General features: G+C 33.4%; 1 protein-coding gene across 1 annotated transcript in view; it reads left to right on the top strand.

Moving 5' to 3' along the window:
- LOC102540055 (dachshund homolog 2) overlaps positions 1-21,676 on the top strand; it is a 393,218-nt gene that overhangs the window by 287,309 nt on the left and 84,233 nt on the right. Inside the window, exons 5-6 of the mRNA XM_072955849.1 lie at positions 4,521-4,693; positions 17,821-17,956. Coding sequence (XP_072811950.1) covers positions 4,521-4,693; positions 17,821-17,956 — 309 coding nt within the window. The remainder of the gene's footprint in view (positions 1-4,520; positions 4,694-17,820; positions 17,957-21,676) is intronic.

The raw sequence follows: 21,676 nt of genomic DNA on the forward strand, positions 1-21,676 counted from the left end.
TTTCAAATTAAAATAAAAATGAGAGATATCCCTGCACATCTTTTAAAATGTCTAAAATCCCAAAGTCCATCAATATATATATATTTTTTTTAGTTTTGCCGTTTCTTTAATTTCATAAAAATGGAATCATACAGTATGTACTCTTGTTTCTGGTGACTTTGCTGCAGAGCTGATTTTTTTTTTTTACTTTACAAGTATGTATTTTTTTTCCACATTTTTTTCTGTGTGATTTATCATAACATTTTGTGTATATTTCCCTGTGCTATACAGTGTAATCTTGTTTATCTATTCTACAATTTTGAAATCCCAGTCTATCCCTTCCCACCCTCTACCCCCCCCACCGGTAACCACAAGTCTGTATTCTCTGTCCATGAGTCTATTTCTGTCCTGTATTTATGCTTTGTTTTTGTTTGTTTGTTTGTTTTTGTTTTTTAGATTCCACATATGAGTGATCTCATATGGTATTTTTCTTTCTCTTTCTGGCTTACTTCACTTAGAATGACATTCTCTAGGAGCATTCATGTTGCTGCAAATGGCATTATGTTGTCGGTTTTTATGGCTGAGTAGTATTCCATTGTATAAATATACCACATCTTCTTTATCCAGTCACCTGTTGATGGTCAAAGTCCATCAATATTAATTGCTGGTATTGATGTGGAGCAACAGGAACTCTCATTCATTGCTGGTCAGAATGCCATATGGGGCAGCCACATTGGAAAGCATTTGGCAGTTTCTCACAAAGCTAAACATCATCTTTCCTGTTTATCCAAATGAATTGAAAACTTATGTCCACACAGATATCTATACATCAATGTTTATAGCAAATTTATTTATAATTGATAAAAGTTGGAAGCAATCACACTGTCTTTCAATAACTGACTGAGTAAACAAAACTGTGGTATATCCATGCCATGGAATAATAGTTAGCAATAAAAACAAATGAGCTATGAAGCCTGGAGAAGACATGAATGAACTTTAAGTGCATATCAGTAAGTGAAACAAAGCCAGTCTGAAAAGACTAAATGCTGTCTGAATCCATCTAGATGGCATTAAGGAAAAGGCAAATCTATAGAGACATTAAAGGCCAAGTGTAAGAAGAGGAGGGAGTAGATGGAGCACAGGGAATGTTTAAGGAAGTGAAACTAGCTATTCTGTATAATGCTTTAATGGCAGATACATGGTACTGTGCATTTGTGAAAAGTCACAGAATTTGCAACACAAAGAATATACACTATGGACTGTAGTAAAAATAATGTATCAATGTTGACTCATCCATTGGAGCAAATGTACCACAATATACATGATGTTAATAAGAGAGGGAACTGCTAGTGGAGAGGAGGTATATGGAAATTCTCTGTAATTTCTGTTCATTTTTTTCTGTAAGAAACAAAGGAGGAGTACTTTTACTATACCCAAATAAATAGGGTTAGAGTGGTAGATTCCAGAGATATCTGAAGAGTCTGGAGATCGTAAGTAACCACTGAAAAAAGTCTTAAAATTGGAGTGGAAAGGCAAACTAAATGGCATAGGAAAACCAATCAGGAAGACAGGTTCACATGTAATTATAACAGGATTGGTGCCTGACTGTAGAAATGCAAGATATTACAGAGGAATACATGACTTGGAAACCAAATGAATGTGTTTTTAGAGGGAGGATTAGAGTATTATTGAAGTTGGTTGCCTTACTGGCTGGGAGGAGGTGGTGTTATGCATTTCTGTAAAAGTTACAGAAGTTGCCACAATACCAGGATGAATTAGAAATAGTCCTTATGGTAGTTGGCATGATGCCTTGCAGTTGATGGGAAAGAGAAAACCCATCTTGGTGATTTTTTATAAAGATTTTTTTCTTCATTACCATACTATTAAAAGTCTCTGTACATTTCTGGCATGTGACTAAATGAGCCAGATTGCTGGAGTGTTGTGTACTATTGATGGCTCTTAATTTAATGTTTTCAGCTTTGGGGAAAGGTTGACTTACATAATTCAGTATTTGCATATGCTTTGCATGTGCATCTCATGTGAGGTCACTGTTAAACTCCCCTGTAATATAAATATTAGCTTCATTTCTAGGGTATTGTAGTGAATTGTCAGTTAGTTATTGTAGGTCATGATCTGAAATTGTGACTTTGAAGTCCTTCATGGTTATTTGAAATGTTTGATGAATTATACTTTAAAACTGTCAATGGGCTGTTAAATTCTGTTTGTGGTTTGCATTTAGTTTGCATGTCAATTGGACTTTAAGTAGGCATATGACTTGATGTGGCCAGATGGTGTCTGGATGTTGCTGAAAACCTTTGGAGAATGAGGAAAGATTATTATACTGTTAAGGGAAGTGTGAATTGAACAAAAGTTTAAGCATTTGAGCAGCAAAGGGAGGCACTGATGGCTACTTTTCATCTACGATTTGATAAGTTTGCTATTAAAACACTGAGTACACAAAGAAGAATTTTAAGTCTATAATTATCTTGGGTTTGTGGTAAATGAGAACCTTACGTAGAAGTCTATTTAGGTTATTGATGGTTGCTATTACGTTGAGCATAAAGTCAAGGTTTTAGGGGAAAGATAAACAGTGATTAATTTATGTTATAGAGTATCCCAGCATTATAACAAAGCTTATATGATAGGTACAGTATAACAATGTATATGCATCTAAGTAATTTTGAAAGGCTAACTGAAAATAAACTTCTAGTTTAAAAGGGATGAAAAAATCCATTTTGAATTCAGTGTTTACACTGTGTTGAGGCTTTAAATTAATAATCATTGGAAAAAGATTTCACAACTGAAAAGTTTGGTTCGGTAGATTGCTCCTAAAAAGGATTCAGAGGTAGTAAGCAATAAGTGATGTGATAGGAGATAAGTTTAAAACATTTTATTAATATTCTCTGGGGATTTGGAGTCATAGGGAGTACAGCATATGTTTCCCTTCTTGGGTTCCACATAGACTTTAAGTTTCTAGCTTTCTTTAATCCTTGTGTAATTCTGATAACAGTGCATTTTGTGGCTGTATTTATCCAAAACGTTGGTAACTGTTGTATTCTTTCTTTCAGAGTTTCTTTAATTGAGATAATCACTCTGGTGTTGTGTGAGACCTGTCATATCTGGAAGTTTGTTTTATTGCAGTGTGCTGCCTTTGAATTTTTTTTGTTAGTGACTTTAATTCACTCATCATTGTTGAACTCAGGAGGTGAACCTCAAAACAATTAACAGAATTTCTTTCTTCTAGCCTCTTTTTTTGTCCTAAAAATTATGTGTTTTGAGCATTTGTATGACTGTTACTGTTGTTTTCAGGAATGAGATTTAGTGGGCTTCTGAATATACTTCCTATAGATTCACTGTTATTCATTGTACACTTGCTGTTGTGAGAAGCAAGGAAAAATCAGGGGGTGGCAAAGAGGAAAAAGGAGTGTTATTAATAGTTGATATTTATGTGTAAGATGAACATAAACATAGCCCATTGTAAAATTTCTATAATCTGTAATAATTTAGGAAAATTATATGCAAGCATGTTTTAGAACATCTGTTAAGGATTACTGATTTCTGGGCTCATGTCCAAAAGAGGGCAAGATAACTGTCAAGACAATAATTTAAAATACACTATAAAGTGCTATGGTTTACTTATCGCAGTCATGTTAACATCCATCATGTTAGGCTAACTTTCCCTAGCCTCTGCCCAAAGGTGTTTCCTCACAAATGCTGACCATACAAAGGATAAGTGGACAGCTATTTTAATATGTTACCTTTTTCCTGATGACATATTTGGGCCTACCAGAAGTGTACTGTGGATAACACTTGAAAGATATTCTTTCAGACATTTCAAATGTGTGAAATATTTTGCATTGCATAAGAAAACAAACAGAATTCTTGACACAATTCAGTGATATTGGTGTTTGTTAATAAACTGGAAAACAAGTTGATATTTTGATTTGACAGGCAAGTTAGTTCTTTTTGACAAAGGTTTCAAATTAGAGCTATCAGCATTCATTTTAGAGATTCATAACTAAGGGAGTAGGACATATTCCAATTCTTCCTTTCTTTAATAATTCTGTAGTCTAGAGAATCTACATCCTGTCCTACCAGCACCACTATAATGTCTCCTAAAGAAAGAGTTAAGCTAGAAACAATCAACACATCAATACATTATAATGATTAAAAAGAAAGTTACTTTTTTTTGTTAAACAAAATAATGTTTAGCTTAAAGATTTTTGTTTGTTTTTATGGGTAAAAAATGTTTGAATCTTACAAATATTTTGGGAGTGAGAGCAAAAACAAAGAGTATCAATAACTACAAGTCTGGATATAGGAACACTTTAAAAATTATAAAACAGTATTAAATCCCATAGGTACTATTAATTGCCCAAAGAGATATTGATAGAGTAAAATTTCATTTAAAAAAGCCAACAAGAGCGAATGTAGATACTTTTTTTTTTTTTTACTATTTTATAGCATCAATTTTGATGTGATTTCTCTTTGTCCAAATGATGTAACTAATGGCATAGTTTAACATGCACTGTCTCTTTTAGGACTGGATCTGCCATTTATGATGATGCCTCATCCCCTACTTCCAGTCAGCTTACCTCCTGCATCAGTTGCCATGGCAATGAATCAGATGAACCATCTCAATACTATTGCCAACATGGCTGCTGCAGCCCAGATTCACAGTCCACTCTCCAGAGCTGGGGCCTCTGTTATAAAGGTAAGAATCATAATTTAGAAAAGGACACAGGTGTTAATTACATATAAATTTAGAGAAAATATTAGCAATACCACTGGATCTTCAGTACAAGCACACAGCTCATTGACTCAGTTGCTTAGCATAAAGTATTGATACGTTTGATTTCTGACTAGGCCTGCTAAGGTGGCTTTTGTTTTTGTTGTTGTTGTTGTTATTTGTTTGTGTGTTTGTTTTCACTCCATGACCACAGATATGACCTTTAATTCGAGCTTCCTGTCTTGCATTCTTGAGCACAGTGTGGGAGGTGTGCCTGCCTAATAACAGACTAGAAGAGTGTGCAAAAACCATTCTCATTGCTGGGGTGAAACAAAGTAAACACCACGTCTTTTTGGTGTTCATGAGGCAGTTGTGGGGTAGTATATATACCATACAGGACTTGTAGTCAGAAAGACCTGAATTTCAATGCTGATTCTGTCACTTAATAGCTGAATGACCTTGGATATGACATTTAACCCGCCTGAACTTATTTCCTCAACTGTAAAATAAAGGTCATAGTAATAATCTCTCCCACTTATTTCAATGGCTGTCCAGAGATAATGTGAGTAAAATATAGCTTGAAAAATGTGAAACATTAAACAAATACTTAGGATAATTTATGGCATTATCATTAATATCATTAGAATACTATTTTTCAAAATTTCATGACCATTGGGTAATGAAACACAAGTAATCTTGTATAATCCTCTTCATGTTTCTTATTAGTCTGACACATGATCTTTCTGTCCTCCCACATATCACATGAACTAGGCTTTTTAATATATTTTTAATGTATTTTAAAAGCCTGGTGAGGAGATAATATAAGGGTGTATAAGATCAAACGAGTATAGTTAATCAGAGCAACCCATTGATTTGTTTCTTTGTTCCTTCATCTATTCAACAAATATTATACTCTTGATACATACTTGTTGCCTAGGGCAATATGGGAAATAAATAAGGCATAGTTCCTTACTTCCAAGATTCACAAACTAAATTCAACGCAAACAACACGTACCCATTTAACTTGCACAACAACACAGACTGTGATGGATAGCATAGAGAATCACCAAGTATTACATGAATTTAGAGGAGGGAGAGATCAAATCTAGATTGGAGAAGAGAGGGACCAGAGATTACATATGGCATTACAGTTGATGGATTTGAGCTGGGCCTTGCAATATTGATATGATTGTAACAGATGCCCATAGGAGTGAAAGACATGAAGGCAGAGGGAATGTAGGAGTCTGGACATTTTGGTTCCAGTTTAAATTAGCTTCCAGTTTTGGAGACTTCTAAACAATGAAGAAAATTTATAACATAACTTTTATAGGAAAGGAAAAGAAAAATAGGTAATTTTTTATTACACTCCATAAATATTTCCATGGCTAAGTAGTGGTGTGCTTTCTGTAAAGATTATGGCCCTCTGTAAATTAGTCTATCCTTACTAATCAGAGCTCTGTTTGAGTATTTGATTAGCATGTAAACCAGGAATCAAAATTGTCTTTCAGAAAAACGTCACCCATGAAAATTATTTAAAAGATGGAGTAATTTTCCTGTGACTTTAAAGCTGGATGGCTACTAAGTAAATTGGGAAACTCTATCATGAAGCAAAACATGATTTAAAGTTATCAAATTGTCACACTTACTTTGAAATGATGAAAAAATACTCTCGATAGAGGCATATTTAAGGCTCTTCTAAAAAAGCACATTTGTTTACTTTATTAATGACCATTATTCAGACTGAATCAGCTACATTTTGGTTGAATGGGACTTTGGATAGCTTTGTGAAGAATTTGGAGCAAAGAAGCACTTGGGGATGGGGCTCATGACTAGCATTTAGTTGTTGGTGGTGATAATGATGGAAATGGAAAGGATAATTATCTTCTCTTTTAATAATTGAAATATTGTTAATGTATTAAAGCAATATAACTATTTTTGTTTATTGCTGATTTGTCTATTTCATATGCAACCTTTTTTTAAAAAGAAAGTCAGAACAGTTACAAACTTAATTGGGTGCTGTTTTATAAAAGTTGACATTAGATCACATGGTTATTTAAGTCCTGCCAAATATGCAGAAACCATTTTATGCTAAAGAAAATTGGGTCTACCTTCATATAGTTATTTTGACTAAAGTCATTTGAAAACAATATATTTATTTTGAACTCCTTTTGATAAAATTTTCCTACAAATCTATAGAAGTAGATTTCCATTGGAAGATGATAATGAAATAAAGATAAAAATTTTTTAAAGAGTTGATTTCAGTGAGTACAGAGTGAGAGACTTTTAACTTAGTTGCCAAGTTGTGTTTTGTTTATTTTTGCAAAGGTGCTATTGTATAATAATATTATTAGTTTTAAAATTATAATTCACAGGAAATACCATAACAAAAATCTTTTAATTAATTGAAAAATTTGGTGTTCATATGTTAAAGTTTCACCCCTTCTTTCAAGAACAGTTATCGATATATTACTAGCTATATGATACTTAATTAAAAGGACAGAAATTTCACATCTCTGTTGATTTATATTTCAATGGCAATTTGTTTTCAATGTGCTTATTGATGAAGCATGCTTTCAAAGTTCAATGTCTTAGAATCTCATGAGCAGTGGGCAAAATTATGTACTGAGCGTTTGTCATAAAATACTACTTGTGGGATATAGGAACTATTCAAACAGAAACATATTTTCTCTGTTTACATTTATGGATTTTAAAAAATCTTGTTAGTTTGGCATAAAAACAGAAATTGAAATTTGTATTACTCTTGGTAATTACTCACAGAATATTTTCATTGAAGTCACTGGATCTTTTATATTGTATTTACCATTTAAGGATAAACTGTCCTTCCAAGATATGAATGATCAGAGAATTTAACATTTAAAATTTAGAAATAAATGCCATAACTATAATTTATGGGGGTTTTTCCTAACAAATTCACTATGAATTAGGGAAAGTCACAATGGTCTGTTTCACACAACCCTCTTTGCTGTGAATTATATTATCTGAATTCAGGTGGTCTGCTATAACAATATACCATAGACTGGATGGCTTAAACAACAGAAATTTATTTCTCACAGTTCTAGAGGCTGAGAAACTTAAGGTCAAAGTGCCTCCTGATCCCATTCCTGGTGAGAGTTCTCTTTCTGATGGTTATCTTCCCATTGTATCCTCACATGGTGAAGAGAAAGAGAAGAAGCAGGCTCTCCTGCCTCTTCTTATAAAAGCATTAATCCCAACATGAAGGTTTCTCCTTTCATGAATTATTACCTTCCAGAGGCCACATCTCCAGATACCATCACATTTGAGATTAATGTTTCATAATATGATTTGGGGGAGATGAACGTTCAGTCCATAGTGTATACAATCTAATGTGATTATAGTGTCATGTAGGCTAGCATCTCTATAGTTAAAAGTCAGCTAGTATTTCCAATATATCCCTACTTTCATCAATTTAAAACACAGCTTCAGAAAAGCAAATACATCAGAAACTTGATATACATAGCAAGAGATTAGAACACATTACGAAAAAGTCCAAAATATCTGTTTAGTTATATTAAAATTTATGAATATCCACAAAAAGAGATACCAAACTTATTGATGTGTTTAAATTATTGTTTACCTATTTGTTTTTACTTTTAAATTAAACTTTCCTTTTTTCTATCATTTTTTTTTAAAAAATCCCTTGAATTTAAAAAAAAAAAGCTGTGATAGTGAAACAAGGTTTCAGAATCCTTCTAAACACTGCTACTCTTTTAGCATACTTTGTGTTAAGCTGATGCCTGTGCCTTGTCACCAATGATTATGAGACTGTGATCACAATTTTGGAGTTGGTCTTGTGGTATGTGCTTTGAATATATGATAAACAGAATATCGAGTTAGTGAATGACTTGTTATACAAGCCATATTTAATTCTCAGCACTTAGTATTTCTGATCAAAGTGTCTGGGAGGAACTATTTTAATATTTCTATGCTTCACTTTTTGCAAAATAGATCTCAGTTTCTTTACACTTTGTTTCTACAGACTGTTCTGTTTACATTTCTTCTGATTGAGTCTACATCAAAAAACTGGTTAGGATAATCTGTAAGCCATGTTAACTCCCCATATTAATTCAGGTACACCAGTTTGGCATATGTTAGCAAGCACAGTGTTAACAACTAATTGAATCAGAAGAAGCCACTGAAATCTGGTTTAAAAAGATTGTGGGTCCATCCATATTTTTTGTTTTTCATTGATTGAATCCCTGTTATACATCAGGAGATTTTTAAGGCTTATGATCTAATAGGGAGAGAGAAACAATAAACAGAATTCTTGATTAAAATTTAAATAGATAAACTGAGCTCATGTACTATTTTCAAAACATGGTTTTGCAGATTTTGTTTTATGCTTTATGGGACCAGGATTTCCTCAATCATAACAGGAATGGAAACTACATATAATGACTTAAATTTTCCTACATTCTCTGCACTTAAAATTTTACTAGTAGATGATAGTTAGTGTACGATAGTCATCTTTAATTTTTCAGGACCTTTCAAAGGACCAGTGTGGAAAGCAGACAACTGTGATTTCATATTCACATAATATGTATTTTTATAACGTGACAGTCTATTTGTGTTTGTTTAAATATTCAAATGAACACAGCACTTAGTGTGCTTATTCATAATCTTATTATTTGCCTGGCCAGATAATCTTGAACATTAGAATGAAACTTTTTAAAATCCTATAATTTTTCTGATTCTTACAAAAGACTTAAAAGTTCAGCGTGTTAGATTTTATATTTGGGCTAGCTAGCATCCAATGGCATGCCTGTAAATGAGCTCTCCAAAAACAAATCAAAATAAAAAAGAAAACCTCTGTTTTATAACATTTGCCAATTTCAGTGGTATAAATGTTCCCACCATGGCTGATTTCAAGTTACCAACAGCTTAACACCTGGCTCACAAAATTACTGCATATTTAACAATTAGCTTTCGTTTGAGCAGCCTCCAAGACAACACTCTCCTTTTAGAGCATTATGTGAAATATGAAATGTTTATCAAATTAAAATCTCTATGCCAATTTCCTCCCATATCCATTAAACAAAATAAAACAAACCTTTCCAAACCATTTTATCTATTATCTTCTATTTCTTCAGAAAAGCATAACATGTTAACTGAAAGTTTGAGAAATCTCTATGAAAATAAATGAATAATCAGTTTGCTTGCCTATTGAAATTATAGTACCTTAACATAGAATGAGGTCAAATTGGAAGGAGCACAATTGCATTTGTGTCTATTTCTTCTAAAGGTGTGCAGATATTTCTACCTCAATGTGAAAAAAAAGTTTGGTGATTAGAGGTGCTGATTTATGCAAATGCCCTTAAATAGTGAAAATAGTGAAAAAAATAGTGAAAACTAACACAAGGGAGACCTGACTGGCTATTCACCACTGCTTTTGTTTTGTTTGTTTGTTTGTTTGTTTTAAATTCCCTTTTCATAGGTAGGAGATAAAACCATAGCATTTTTAGAGTTCTGAGAAGTAATGTGACTTTTAGAAGCTTAGACACCTAAAGAAAATACATATTTGCTTACAGTTTAATGAATTTACCCACCTCCACAGTTGTAAACAATTAACAATGAATCTTACTCATAGCACATACTTACTATAGCAACACCGTTCAGTAGAGTCACCACTAGCCACGTGTGGATATTTCAATTTCAATTAATTAAGTAAAATGAAAACCTTGGTTCCCCCGTTGCAACTAGCCACATTTCAACTCAGCAGTCACATGTAGCTTGTGACTACTGTATTAGATAGCACAGGTAGAGAATATTTGCGTCATTGCAGAAAATTTTTTTGGACAGCACTGTTTTAGAGTATTAGGCAGGATGGTTGAGAAGTCCAGAATCACTAGTAATCTTTGGGGGGAAAAAAGATTATGCATATTAAAAACTCAGCAAGTGTTTTGCAGTTAGCCTTGAATTTGGCCAGAAAGGACAGTTATTGCTGAATATTGAATTACTCTATTATTATTATCATCATTTTCTGTTAGAAAACAAACAACAAGAATACATAATTCACTGAATTAGCAAAAGTTTAATATGTGTAAAGGAGCATGTTACATTGCCTTCTCAAAAACACAAAATAAACAGGCAGAAGCTCCAACCCCAAAAGAATGTATAGAATTATATACTGTTTCTGGCTAGAGCCATCCTAGTTTGTTAGCTAACATGAATTAAGAAGCAGAATTCATTGGAGGCAGTATGACATGATGGGTAAGGCATGGGCTCTGAAGTCAGATTGTCTGCCTGTTTGAATCCCAATTTCACTATGTCTTGTTATATGACTTTAGGAAAGTTAATTAACTTGCCTATATCTCAGTTTACCTTATTTCCCAATGAAATAAGAATAATCACTGTACCTATTTCATAGTGGTAACATAAAGCTTAAAAGAGATAAAGCTTGTTAACACACTTAGAGCATTGTCTGGCATCTGGTAAATACTCAGTATTGATTAGCTAATATTATTTTATTTTATTTTATTTTATTTTATACTCAGGAATCCATATAGAAATAGTAATAAGGAGAAAACAGTACCATAGCCGAGGGCTAGCCTGAGGAAGAAGTAGCTTTCCCTATATACCTTTGACTGTGCAACCTCTTGTCAGTACCAGGACTAAGGGTTGCCCCACCAGTAGATGCATATGCAGGTATTGGACCCTCCCTCTAGGGAGCATTTGTTCACATGTAATGGCTGCTTTGATCTCAGTGCCACAGAAGAAAGGTTAGGGATCTTCTGGGGACTGGAGAGGGGTGCCCATTCTAATATCAAAATTGATCTGATTTGTATTTTATTTTAAATTATCTTTGAATGCTTACGTGTGGATGGTTTAGTCATTTGTTTGAACTGTGGTCATCTGTACACCATATAAAAACACCCATAGGCCTTTCTTTCATCCCCAATGGGTCTAGTAGGCACTCGTAAATGTTTGTTGCATGAATGAATGAAAACCAATGATTCATTGGATATTAAACTTTGGGAAATGTTTTCAAAATAAATGATCATTAGTGATAAAGACTTTAATTCCAAAACTGGAAAAGACATAAGTTGCAAACAAATTTGTTTGGTTTTGGTTTTGGTTTTGTTTCTTTTTGGAGTTTTTTGGCCAGAAACTAGTTTGCGAATATTGTTATGCCAGGCACATAGTCTTTAGATCTGGCTCAGGTCCCTTTACTGTTGGCTCAGTATTTAGCATGTGTAGCTAATAACTAATATAGCTATAACATGAATTGGAAATTGCATTATGATCATTAGGCTTGCAAGGCTTCAGTTATATTACTCGATGTGGCAAAATCCTGAAAGCAAAATAAGTAAAATATCGAATTGATATGAAAACCTATTTCAAATTTGACATTTAAATATCTCATAATACATTTTTCTATACATTTAAATTTCTTATAATACATTTGTGGGAACTCTGTCATATCAGTGTGCCATCATTTTCTCTGATAACAAATTTAAGAAATTTAAGTAGGAAGCTGTTATTTGGCTGTTTACCAATACCATCTGATTAGCTGTGTTTTTTGTTTGGCTGAGCAGCTGGCAATTAATGAATTGATTGGAAATGGTCACAAGGCAATGGCATTAGCATGTGAACATCTGGCATTAAAATTAGTCAACACAGAGAGGGTTTTTTGTGATACTTCAGATTCACTGAAAAAAATCACTAGTTGAGTCTTATTTTAAATGCACTATTGAAAGACAAAGCTATTACTATCTTTTAGAACATGAGATGAAGATACATTGAGTAAGAATTAAGGGGCGTTTGTGTTTGTGTGTGTTGTCTGTGTGTGCGTGTGTGTGTTTGAGTGTGTTTGGGTGAGTGGCAGAGGTCCAAGCCCACCACGTAATTTGCAAGCCATGCATATTCCCACTGAACTATCTGTTCTCCCACTCAAGGGCATTCACCTGCTATGAGCAGATATTATAGCTGATTTCCTTAAGCTGTCAGCTTCTTTCAGAACAAGTTGACCACACTGAAGAGGTGAGAGGGTCCTTTGTCCAACTATCGCATAGGTCACAGATAGGGAGTGCCTATGATTTTGGATTCTCTCATGGTTACATGTTCCGGCTGCACCTCCCAGTCTCCCTGTTTTTTTCTAAATTCATGAAAACTTTGCCACAGCCATCTGTGTTAACTTTTAAATACAATTGTAAATTGGTGATTGTGGAACACATACTAACTCTTAAACTGATTTATAAAAATTCATAAATTGCCATCCTTCCAATAGCATTCAAAGATAACCAATTTGGGCATCAAATTCTTCCTCAGGATTAGTGGTAAGCCAAGTTAGCAACAACAATGCACAGACTTTTCATTTTCTTGTCCCTAATTTTATTGGTTGTCAAATTACAATCCATTCTGTTACTGCAGAACCTTGGTGACAAAACAGAATGAACACATCAATTAAATATGATATGTCAAGACAAATGCATGAATAAAATATCCAGCATTCAGATAAAATATCCAGCATTCAGATAAACTTCCAAAAGCCACTCCTCAGCAGCGAAATGCCATTAAGTCCTTTAGGAACTCATTAATAGATTAACATTTGGAAGAGTAATTACAGTGAGAGTTGAATTCTAATTAAATAAAAATAAAAAGACAAATTGTATATTACATAACCCCACTGAATGCTTGATAAGAATCAATATAATAAAATATCAGAGGTAAAAATGTAATATTGACGTGGTTGTTCTTGAAAGGCAATTACACACATACATATTAACACATGTTAATATGCATGTATTAGTACTTCATAAGTTCTGTGTATACTGCCATATTTCCAAGGATGTAAACAAATACATTGAGATGAAATAAAGGATCTCTGTGAAAATGGGCAGAATTGATACTTCAGTGCCAATAAACTAAATCCTATATCAAATTGACAGTGTTAAACCTTGCATAAAACTGCATTTTCTCAGCATCGACTCTGTTCTTTATTAAGATTCAAATGTACTCTCAAATGATTTCATATGATGAAGGTCTCCTTTGACCATTTGTGATAACCACACCCCTCCCAGAAAAGGGAAGCAGTATGATAGAAAAAGAGATAGTATGTGCAAATTAATAACATTTTCTATAATATCTCTTTCTTCTTAGGCTTAAGCCTTGAACTATATAAGTATATGCTAGAATTTGAGGCATTGTTGCAGACAATTTTACTAATTGCAGGGAAATATGGGGATTTGATTGAGTAAATATGTATCAGTTTTGGAAATCTTTCTCCTCTGCTCCTTTGGCTGATTCTGGAGAAGACTTCTACAATGTTTCAGAAGAGCTACAGCTGTTTCCGTTGGGGCGCGAATGAAATACATGAAGAGTAACATGGTTGTAAAAGTCATAAATGCCAAATAAAATGAAGTCATCAATGAGTAAAATGATTGGGGTTTTAGATTTGCAATTTTCCTTTCTAAATGCCCTTATTGATTTGTTGCAAATACTGTTAACCCTGTCTTTGGCAAATGGTGAGGACATTATTACTTGTGTTCTCATTTGTAATAAAACAGATTAACTTGCTGTGAAAATTTAACTAGGCTGAGACACAACAGTAGCCACCTAATGAACCGAAGCACATTGCAGTTAAGTAGCTAAATAGATGCATACTGATTACAGGGCTGAAAAATGGATCTGTTGACTTGCAAAGAAGAAATAGTTTAAAGAACTATTCATTATTTTAGGAGAAATTGAAGATTCCTAGTTCCACACAAAAATTTTTAAACACACTTAATTCTTAATACATATAAGGCACTGGACTCACCTAATATTGTTTACATGGTGAAAAAAAGTCTGACTTGTATGATGCCTTAGGAAAATAGTAACAATGACCTGAACCTTGACTGAATTTGGAAAGTGCAGGCTACAAAATCTTAAAGCAGAAATATGATTTCCTGCAAAATGCTACTGTAACTCTAAATCATGTTTTCAAAGTTATTTATTATTTCACCTAATGTGCTATTGAAAATGTCGAAGGAGTTTAAAAGTAAATTATTTGAGTTCATATTATTTGATCATATGCAAATTTTAAACATTTTGGGGCTCCCTCTTTATAGCACTATATTTTTTTCTCATTGCTTATAGCATTTTCTTTTGGTGTAGAAGCTCTTCCAATTTTTAAAAACTTCAGAATGAACTTTCATTTTTTTATTAAGCAGAGTGGACAAGAGCAAATATCACTGTCAGCTGGAGTCTCTTACTTTTCCAAGCCATCAACTTTATGAGTCACTCAAAATTTATCCATTTATATTAGGGTAGCATAAATTGCTGTGTGTATGAGTCCTGTTTGCCCCTGCACAGTGATTTTTGTTTGTTCTGTTCTATTTTTGCTCAGTAACCACTGCACTTTGTCCCTGTCTATTCACTTAGAGGTCCATTAAAGATGTAGTTCATTGAATTACACATTTTTTCAGCAAATATCCAATGTTCGAATTCAAAGACTGAATGTTCTACACATTATGAACATATTTTAGCATAGAGTCATTAAGACTACACAACAGGAAAAAGCAAAAAAAATAGTTTTGACCTCATCTGAAATTCCTTTCATTGGTGGATGTGTGTGTGTGTATACACGTGGTGTTTAGACATTGTATTTTTAATCACTACAGTTTAAGTTGAATTTCACAACTGATGAACTACGCCTTTCAAAACGTTAAAGGATGTGGTATAAGGATTATATATCTTTTACTGTCCATCCCCAAACCATCCCTTCAAAATACAAATATAATTATTTGGAAAAAAATTTATTCTCTTCTGCTTTGCTTTTGATTTTGACCTGTATACAGATTATTGCAACTAGATATTTGTCTGTATACTAAATATAAATGAAATGTGTATTTCACTGTCTTAAAATGTTTTTGAAGCATGACAACTGTTATGGAGCCTTTAAAGTGTAATCTATATATATAATTGGTACCTTGTAATTATATAATACTACAGCTAATACACTCAAAGTCCGCTATTCCTTTCATTAAAATTATCAAATGTTAACTAAATGCTAGATAGTATTATCAAACACCATTTGAAAAATGAACATACTACATTGATGACTGTACTAGTTTTTATTGTTTCTGTAACAAATTACAACAAATTTAGTGGCTTAAAAACAATGCAAATTTATTATCTTACAGTTCTGGAGATCAGATGTCTGACATAGGTATCACTGAACTAAAATCAAGGTGTTGTCAGGACTGCATTTCTTTCTGTAAGTGTCCCAGAAATAATCAGTTTCCTTGCTTTTTGCAGCTTCTAGCGGCCAACTGCATTTCTTGGCTCATGGTTCTATTCCCCCATCTTCAAAGCCAGCAACGTTGCTTCTCTCTGACCATCCTTCTACAATCATATCTTCTTTTGACTTTCCCTTTCTGCCTCCAAGATAATCCAGTGCTATATCTCTATCTGAAGATTCTCAATCACGTATGAAAATTCCATTTTGTCATGTGAGACGACATATTTTTAAATTAAAAAATTTTATTGAAGTGTAGGTCATTTACAATGTTACTTTCAGATGTACAGCAAAGTGATTCAGTTATACATATACATACATATATATTTTTTCTTTCCAGATTCTTTCCCATTATAGGTTATTATAAGATATTGAATATAGTTCCCTGTGCTATTCAGTAGATCCTTGTTGTTTATCTGTTTTATATATAGTAATGTGTGTCTGTTAATCCCAAACTCCTAATTTTATCCCTTCCCTACCCTTTCCCCTTTGTTAACCATACTTTGTTTTCTATGTCCGTGAGTCTGTTTTTGGCATGTGAATAGAACTTATATCTTTTCTTTTTTTTTAAGATTCCCGTGTTTGAGGCAACATATTCACAGGTTCCAGCTATTAGGATATAGACTAAATCTTTGTGGAGAGGTGGAGTATTCTGCCTGCCACAATGATAGACATTGCAAAATGGTAACTTATACTAATGAAATAATAGCCTTTAACTCTCATGCTAGTACTTTTGCATTAAAAACAATTTTTCTTAAAGGGATTTATCAATTTGGGGCCTCTCATGCAAAATCAGTGTGAAAATGTATAAGCACACATTTGACAAACTAATTTTTAATGTTATGATGATTAGAATACTGATGTTATAATTACACATAATTAGACAGAACATTTAATTTAAGAAATTTATTATGGATGAATTAAATACTTTACAGAACAAACATTCTCTGTCCCAGCATGTCTATCACCCAGTCACATTTATTGCATAAATGAATAAACACCACAATTTTGTTTTTTATTTATCACATTAACAGAATGATTGTCAGATTTATTCATCAGTTTGTGATGCATAAACATAGTGACTAATATCAGAGTTTTATAGCAATCATCATAATCCCAAAAATCCTGACAACCATATCAGTTAGTACAGAGGTATGTAAAAGAAATATCTTATTTTTACTCAGATTCATTATTAAAAACTATAAAAATCTAAACAATACTAATGAACTAATATTGATAAGTTTTCACGTTAGTTTTCAAAACCCATCACTGTGTCCTGTGACTACCCAACTCTTTTGTTGGCAAAATTCACATGAATTCCTAAGGTCTGGTAGATTACAAGTATATTCTTTCCATACTTTTTGTATGTGCAGAAAGACTCAACATGTCCCAGTTGCCACTATTTGTGAGCTTTATTCCAGGGTTCTCAAGTGTTTACCTGTGAGAGGTCTTCTTACTCAGAGAGTAGGATCACCCCCTAGATTATAGCATGAACATCATACCAATGTAGAAGCTTGCAATAACAATAACCTTCATGAATAATAATCACTTTATTCATAATTCTTGATGAATTTCCTAGGAAAAGAAATGGAAACTAACTTTTCTTGAGCCTCTACCATGGAACTGGCATGGCACTGAGCCCTTTCATCTTCTCTTATTTAACACTCATGATACCCTGTTAATTTCCTAAGAACAAAAAATATGTTTTTATCTAAAGATGTGTGTTTAAGACCAGGTATTGTGAATGGATGAACTTTCAGGATGAGAAGTCAACATTTCAAATGTTATGGACTCATCCAACATGAAAAACTTGGTGCACAGGTGACATTTCCTTTTCTATTTCCTTTTGTGGAAGGAACGGATCCCAGAGAGTCCTTCTCCTGCTCCCTCTCTGGAAGAGAGTCATCGCCCTGGGAGCCAGACCTCCTCCCACCCCAGCAGCAGTGTGTCCAGCTCTCCCTCTCAGATGGATCACCATTCGGAGAGAATGGGTGAGTATCTCATCTGAAACAATGAATTGAAAGATAATGGAAATTCTTTATTAAGCAATAGAGAGTGGAGAAAAAAGCTGGGGAGCTGATGCTTCCTTAATATAAATGGTTTTTTGAAGTGATCAATTTGTGGGGTTTTTTGCTGAAGCAATATGAACAACAAAATGAAACAAAGTATTAGAATTTGATTCTTTGGAAGCACCTAAATTTACTGTATCACTGGCTCTCATGGGAAAATTTGCAGGGATTTTTGTAGAGTATATGTTGATTCAATATGTTGGTATTTAATAGCTAGTATAATACAAATCACTTGTTACATTCACAGCATCCTTCTAATAATGGAAGATAAAATAGCATTTAGGCAGTTAATCATTTAAGAGCCATTAAAAAGTGAATCAATGTATGATTTGCTACAATCTCAACAATTCAGATCACAAATATTTAGCTTGCTTTTCCTTATATCTACTTTGTATTATCTCAGAAGTCTGACACCATAGACACTATTCCAGAAATAGAATAATGTTTTTGTCAGTGATGTGGCATATTGGAGAATTGAATCTAGCCACAGTCTGGTCCTTACTAGCTATGAGATCCTGGGTATGTCACTTAACAACCATGAGTATCTTTACCTAATATATGGGAATACTTACAGCTCTGCCTAATGCACTGGAGTTTTGTGAGGTCAAATGAAATAATATGTGGACAAACACTTCAGAAATTTAAAGTGCTGAGGAAATGTGAAGGATATGCACTATTTTCCTCTGTGTGGTTTTACCTTGATTGCTTATCATCTGCTGTCTGGTCCTACTCAGGTATACAGACATTACCAAGTGCCTTCAGCTGTAACAAATTCTCATTTAGTATATAATAATTATGAACCAAATGAGCTAGGTAAAATCTTCATTAATCTTCTGTATCTACACAATCCAATTTCCTATCTATCCATGTCCTTTAGGGAAAATTATTTCTGCTCTTCTTTCAGTCTTACTATAAGGACATTTTTTATGTGAACTGCAAATTTTTATACTTCATAATTGTGATTGCTCAAGGCTCTCCAAAATAATGTTTTTATGGGAGTGGAGAAGAGTTTGAAGGATTAAAGAAGGTGTTAGGTTCTGTATTTGTCCCTGGGACGGACAGAGACGTTTTTTCCCTTGTGGAAATTCATCCAAGTCTCACTTAGCCTGTCAATATTATACATTGTTTGTAGCTATTTAACTTCATAGTGAGCTCAGTGGGTCTCAAATCTGACTCCCCATTATAATCTATGGAGCATTTACAAATCTGAATGCCCAGGCCACAGGCTCAGGGCCTCATTTACCTGGTCTGGAATAGAGCCTAGCAGCAGTGTTTTGTTTTGCTTTTCAGTATCTCCTCAGGAGATTCTAATGTGCAGCCAGAGTTAAGAACCACTGAGTTAGAACTTGAGGCTAATGGCTGTTAAGAGTGTACGAATAATTTCTAGAAGAAGTGACAGAGGTCTTTTAGCTTTACTCTGGTCTGTGGATACAGACTAACCTACTTGTTACACTACTGTGTGCAACTGATTCAAGGAAGTCTGAGCAAGACCTGTGGGTGTATAGCCAGATGACCATAAATGAATCAAGAAACCAAACAAATTCTTCTTTCAAGGATAATCTTTGTACTGATGAGGGAGACGGGAGAAGGGAAAGGGAGAGAGGGAATTATTTATTGAATGCTGGTTGAAAGCAGAGCACATAGGGAAATATGTACACTCTGTGATAGCTGTATCATAAGAGAATGTATCTTAATACTTAAAAATAAAATAAATTTTGAAAGCAATAAAACATTCTAAAAAACCTTGACAACATGAAGCATTTCTGATTCCACTGTCAGGAATTATACTCTTTGTGCATTCCACAATTGTCCAAGCATGATTTGAGATTGTCTGTAAATGAAGTAAAAGGTTTGGTGATTTTTTGGTTTAACGTGACCATATTTTATTGATAGTGCCAATATAAGGTTTTAATAAAATATAACTATGGAGAATTAAATGATAAATTGAAAATTGACATGATTTTCCTCTTTCAATGTAAGTGTTTTGTGAAGAAGCACCTACAACAATTACTAGAAAATTATATCGTATCTATTAATTTTGCTATCTATTTGCAAACTCTAGAGAGTGAATTAAATGCATAATTATTTTAAACTCATGAAATTAAGTGCTAAATTCTTTTCAGAAGCATTTTTGGAAATATATTATTAATTATGGAGGTAAATAGCTAATTTGCACGTCAGTTTTAAAGAGGAAATGTTCTAAATGATTTAAAGACAATATGTTGGCAATTATATATGTACTATATATTAATTATATTTTAAAGTTCACATGATTAAGCAGCTTATTGATTTTTAAATTGTATGATCATCAGACCAATAAAAATCTTTTCACTGGTTCAGAAGCAGAAGTGTATAAAATTCACGTTAGTTGTTACTAGAGTAAAATGGCTGTTTATGTAATGCTTTTCTGCTTTTCTTTTGGGTGTTTTGCAAGAAATTTTCTCAGTTATATCTCTGATTTATAGTTATGATGCCCAGCAATAGAGAAGAACTCATTGTTGATCAGGATAATGGACCAACCATCAAAAAATTCCAAAGGGAAAATAAAGGTAAAATGATTTTTGCTATTTGATGTACATATACAGATCAGATACTAACTCAATTAAGATCCCAGTGCTATATATTGTATCCACAATTCCCTAAGTCAGAAAATATCCATACTGGCTTTGGATAAATTCTTTTAGCAGCAAAAAAATAATATTACCTTAAGCTTGTTTATTTGATGTTATAAATAACATATTAGTCCAATGCTTCTCTGAACCTGTGGTTGCAGTCTTTACCCTAAGCCCTTTTATTTTGCCTGATCAGAGACATCTGACTCTCTTTTTATTACATATGCACTTTGTAAACTGTATGTAAATGAATCACCATTTGTTGGTTATGTTTGAAAAACTTGAATTGCTGTCATGGAGGAGAAATGTTCCCCTCAACCCTCTAAAGTGATTTTAAAAGTATATACTAATTTGGACATTTCAAATGAAAGTTTAGTAAGTTACTCCAATCACCTATTTACCTAGAATGTTGATAGATACAAGGGCAATCCGGCTTTTGATCCATTAACGTACACGTGTCATTTCTGCACAGTATCCAGGTTTTTCATAGGATATCTGTTTAAGGAAGGTAGGGGAGAGTAAGAATTTCAAAGTCATGCTACCTTGATATGAAAGCTGAGTACAACTTTATTTAAAAAAGCTGTTAAGGTAAGAGTAAAGGAAAATATATCAGCATATGTTATAGGTTCTGTATTATAACTGTGACATGAGTCAGTAACTCTAAGCTAAAGAACATAAGCTAATAGGTAATTTATCAGATGGTCTGACTGTAATTCACTATAGGGTGCATTTTTCTACCTCTACTAAAGATGCTCAAAATATGTAGAAAAATAAAACCTTCATGAGCTGAAGAGTTAATGGAGAAAATTTTCTTTCTTCTCTCAACTGAACTTGCTTCCTAATTACTAGATGAGTATTTTAGTTAGAATTTGGAATAATGTATGATTTTAATTTCATTGATGCATGGTTGGTTTCCTCACCACATGTTTTGTCTTTTTCATCCAAACTCTGAAAGGCTATACCCACCGGGGCCCCCAGATGTAAATGATTGATTTCAGAAAAGTTGTCAGAATTGAAGAAATCAGTGTCA

Source organism: Vicugna pacos, chromosome X (genome assembly GCF_048564905.1).
Source record: "Vicugna pacos chromosome X, VicPac4, whole genome shotgun sequence".
NCBI classification, from domain to species: domain Eukaryota; kingdom Metazoa; phylum Chordata; class Mammalia; order Artiodactyla; family Camelidae; genus Vicugna; species Vicugna pacos.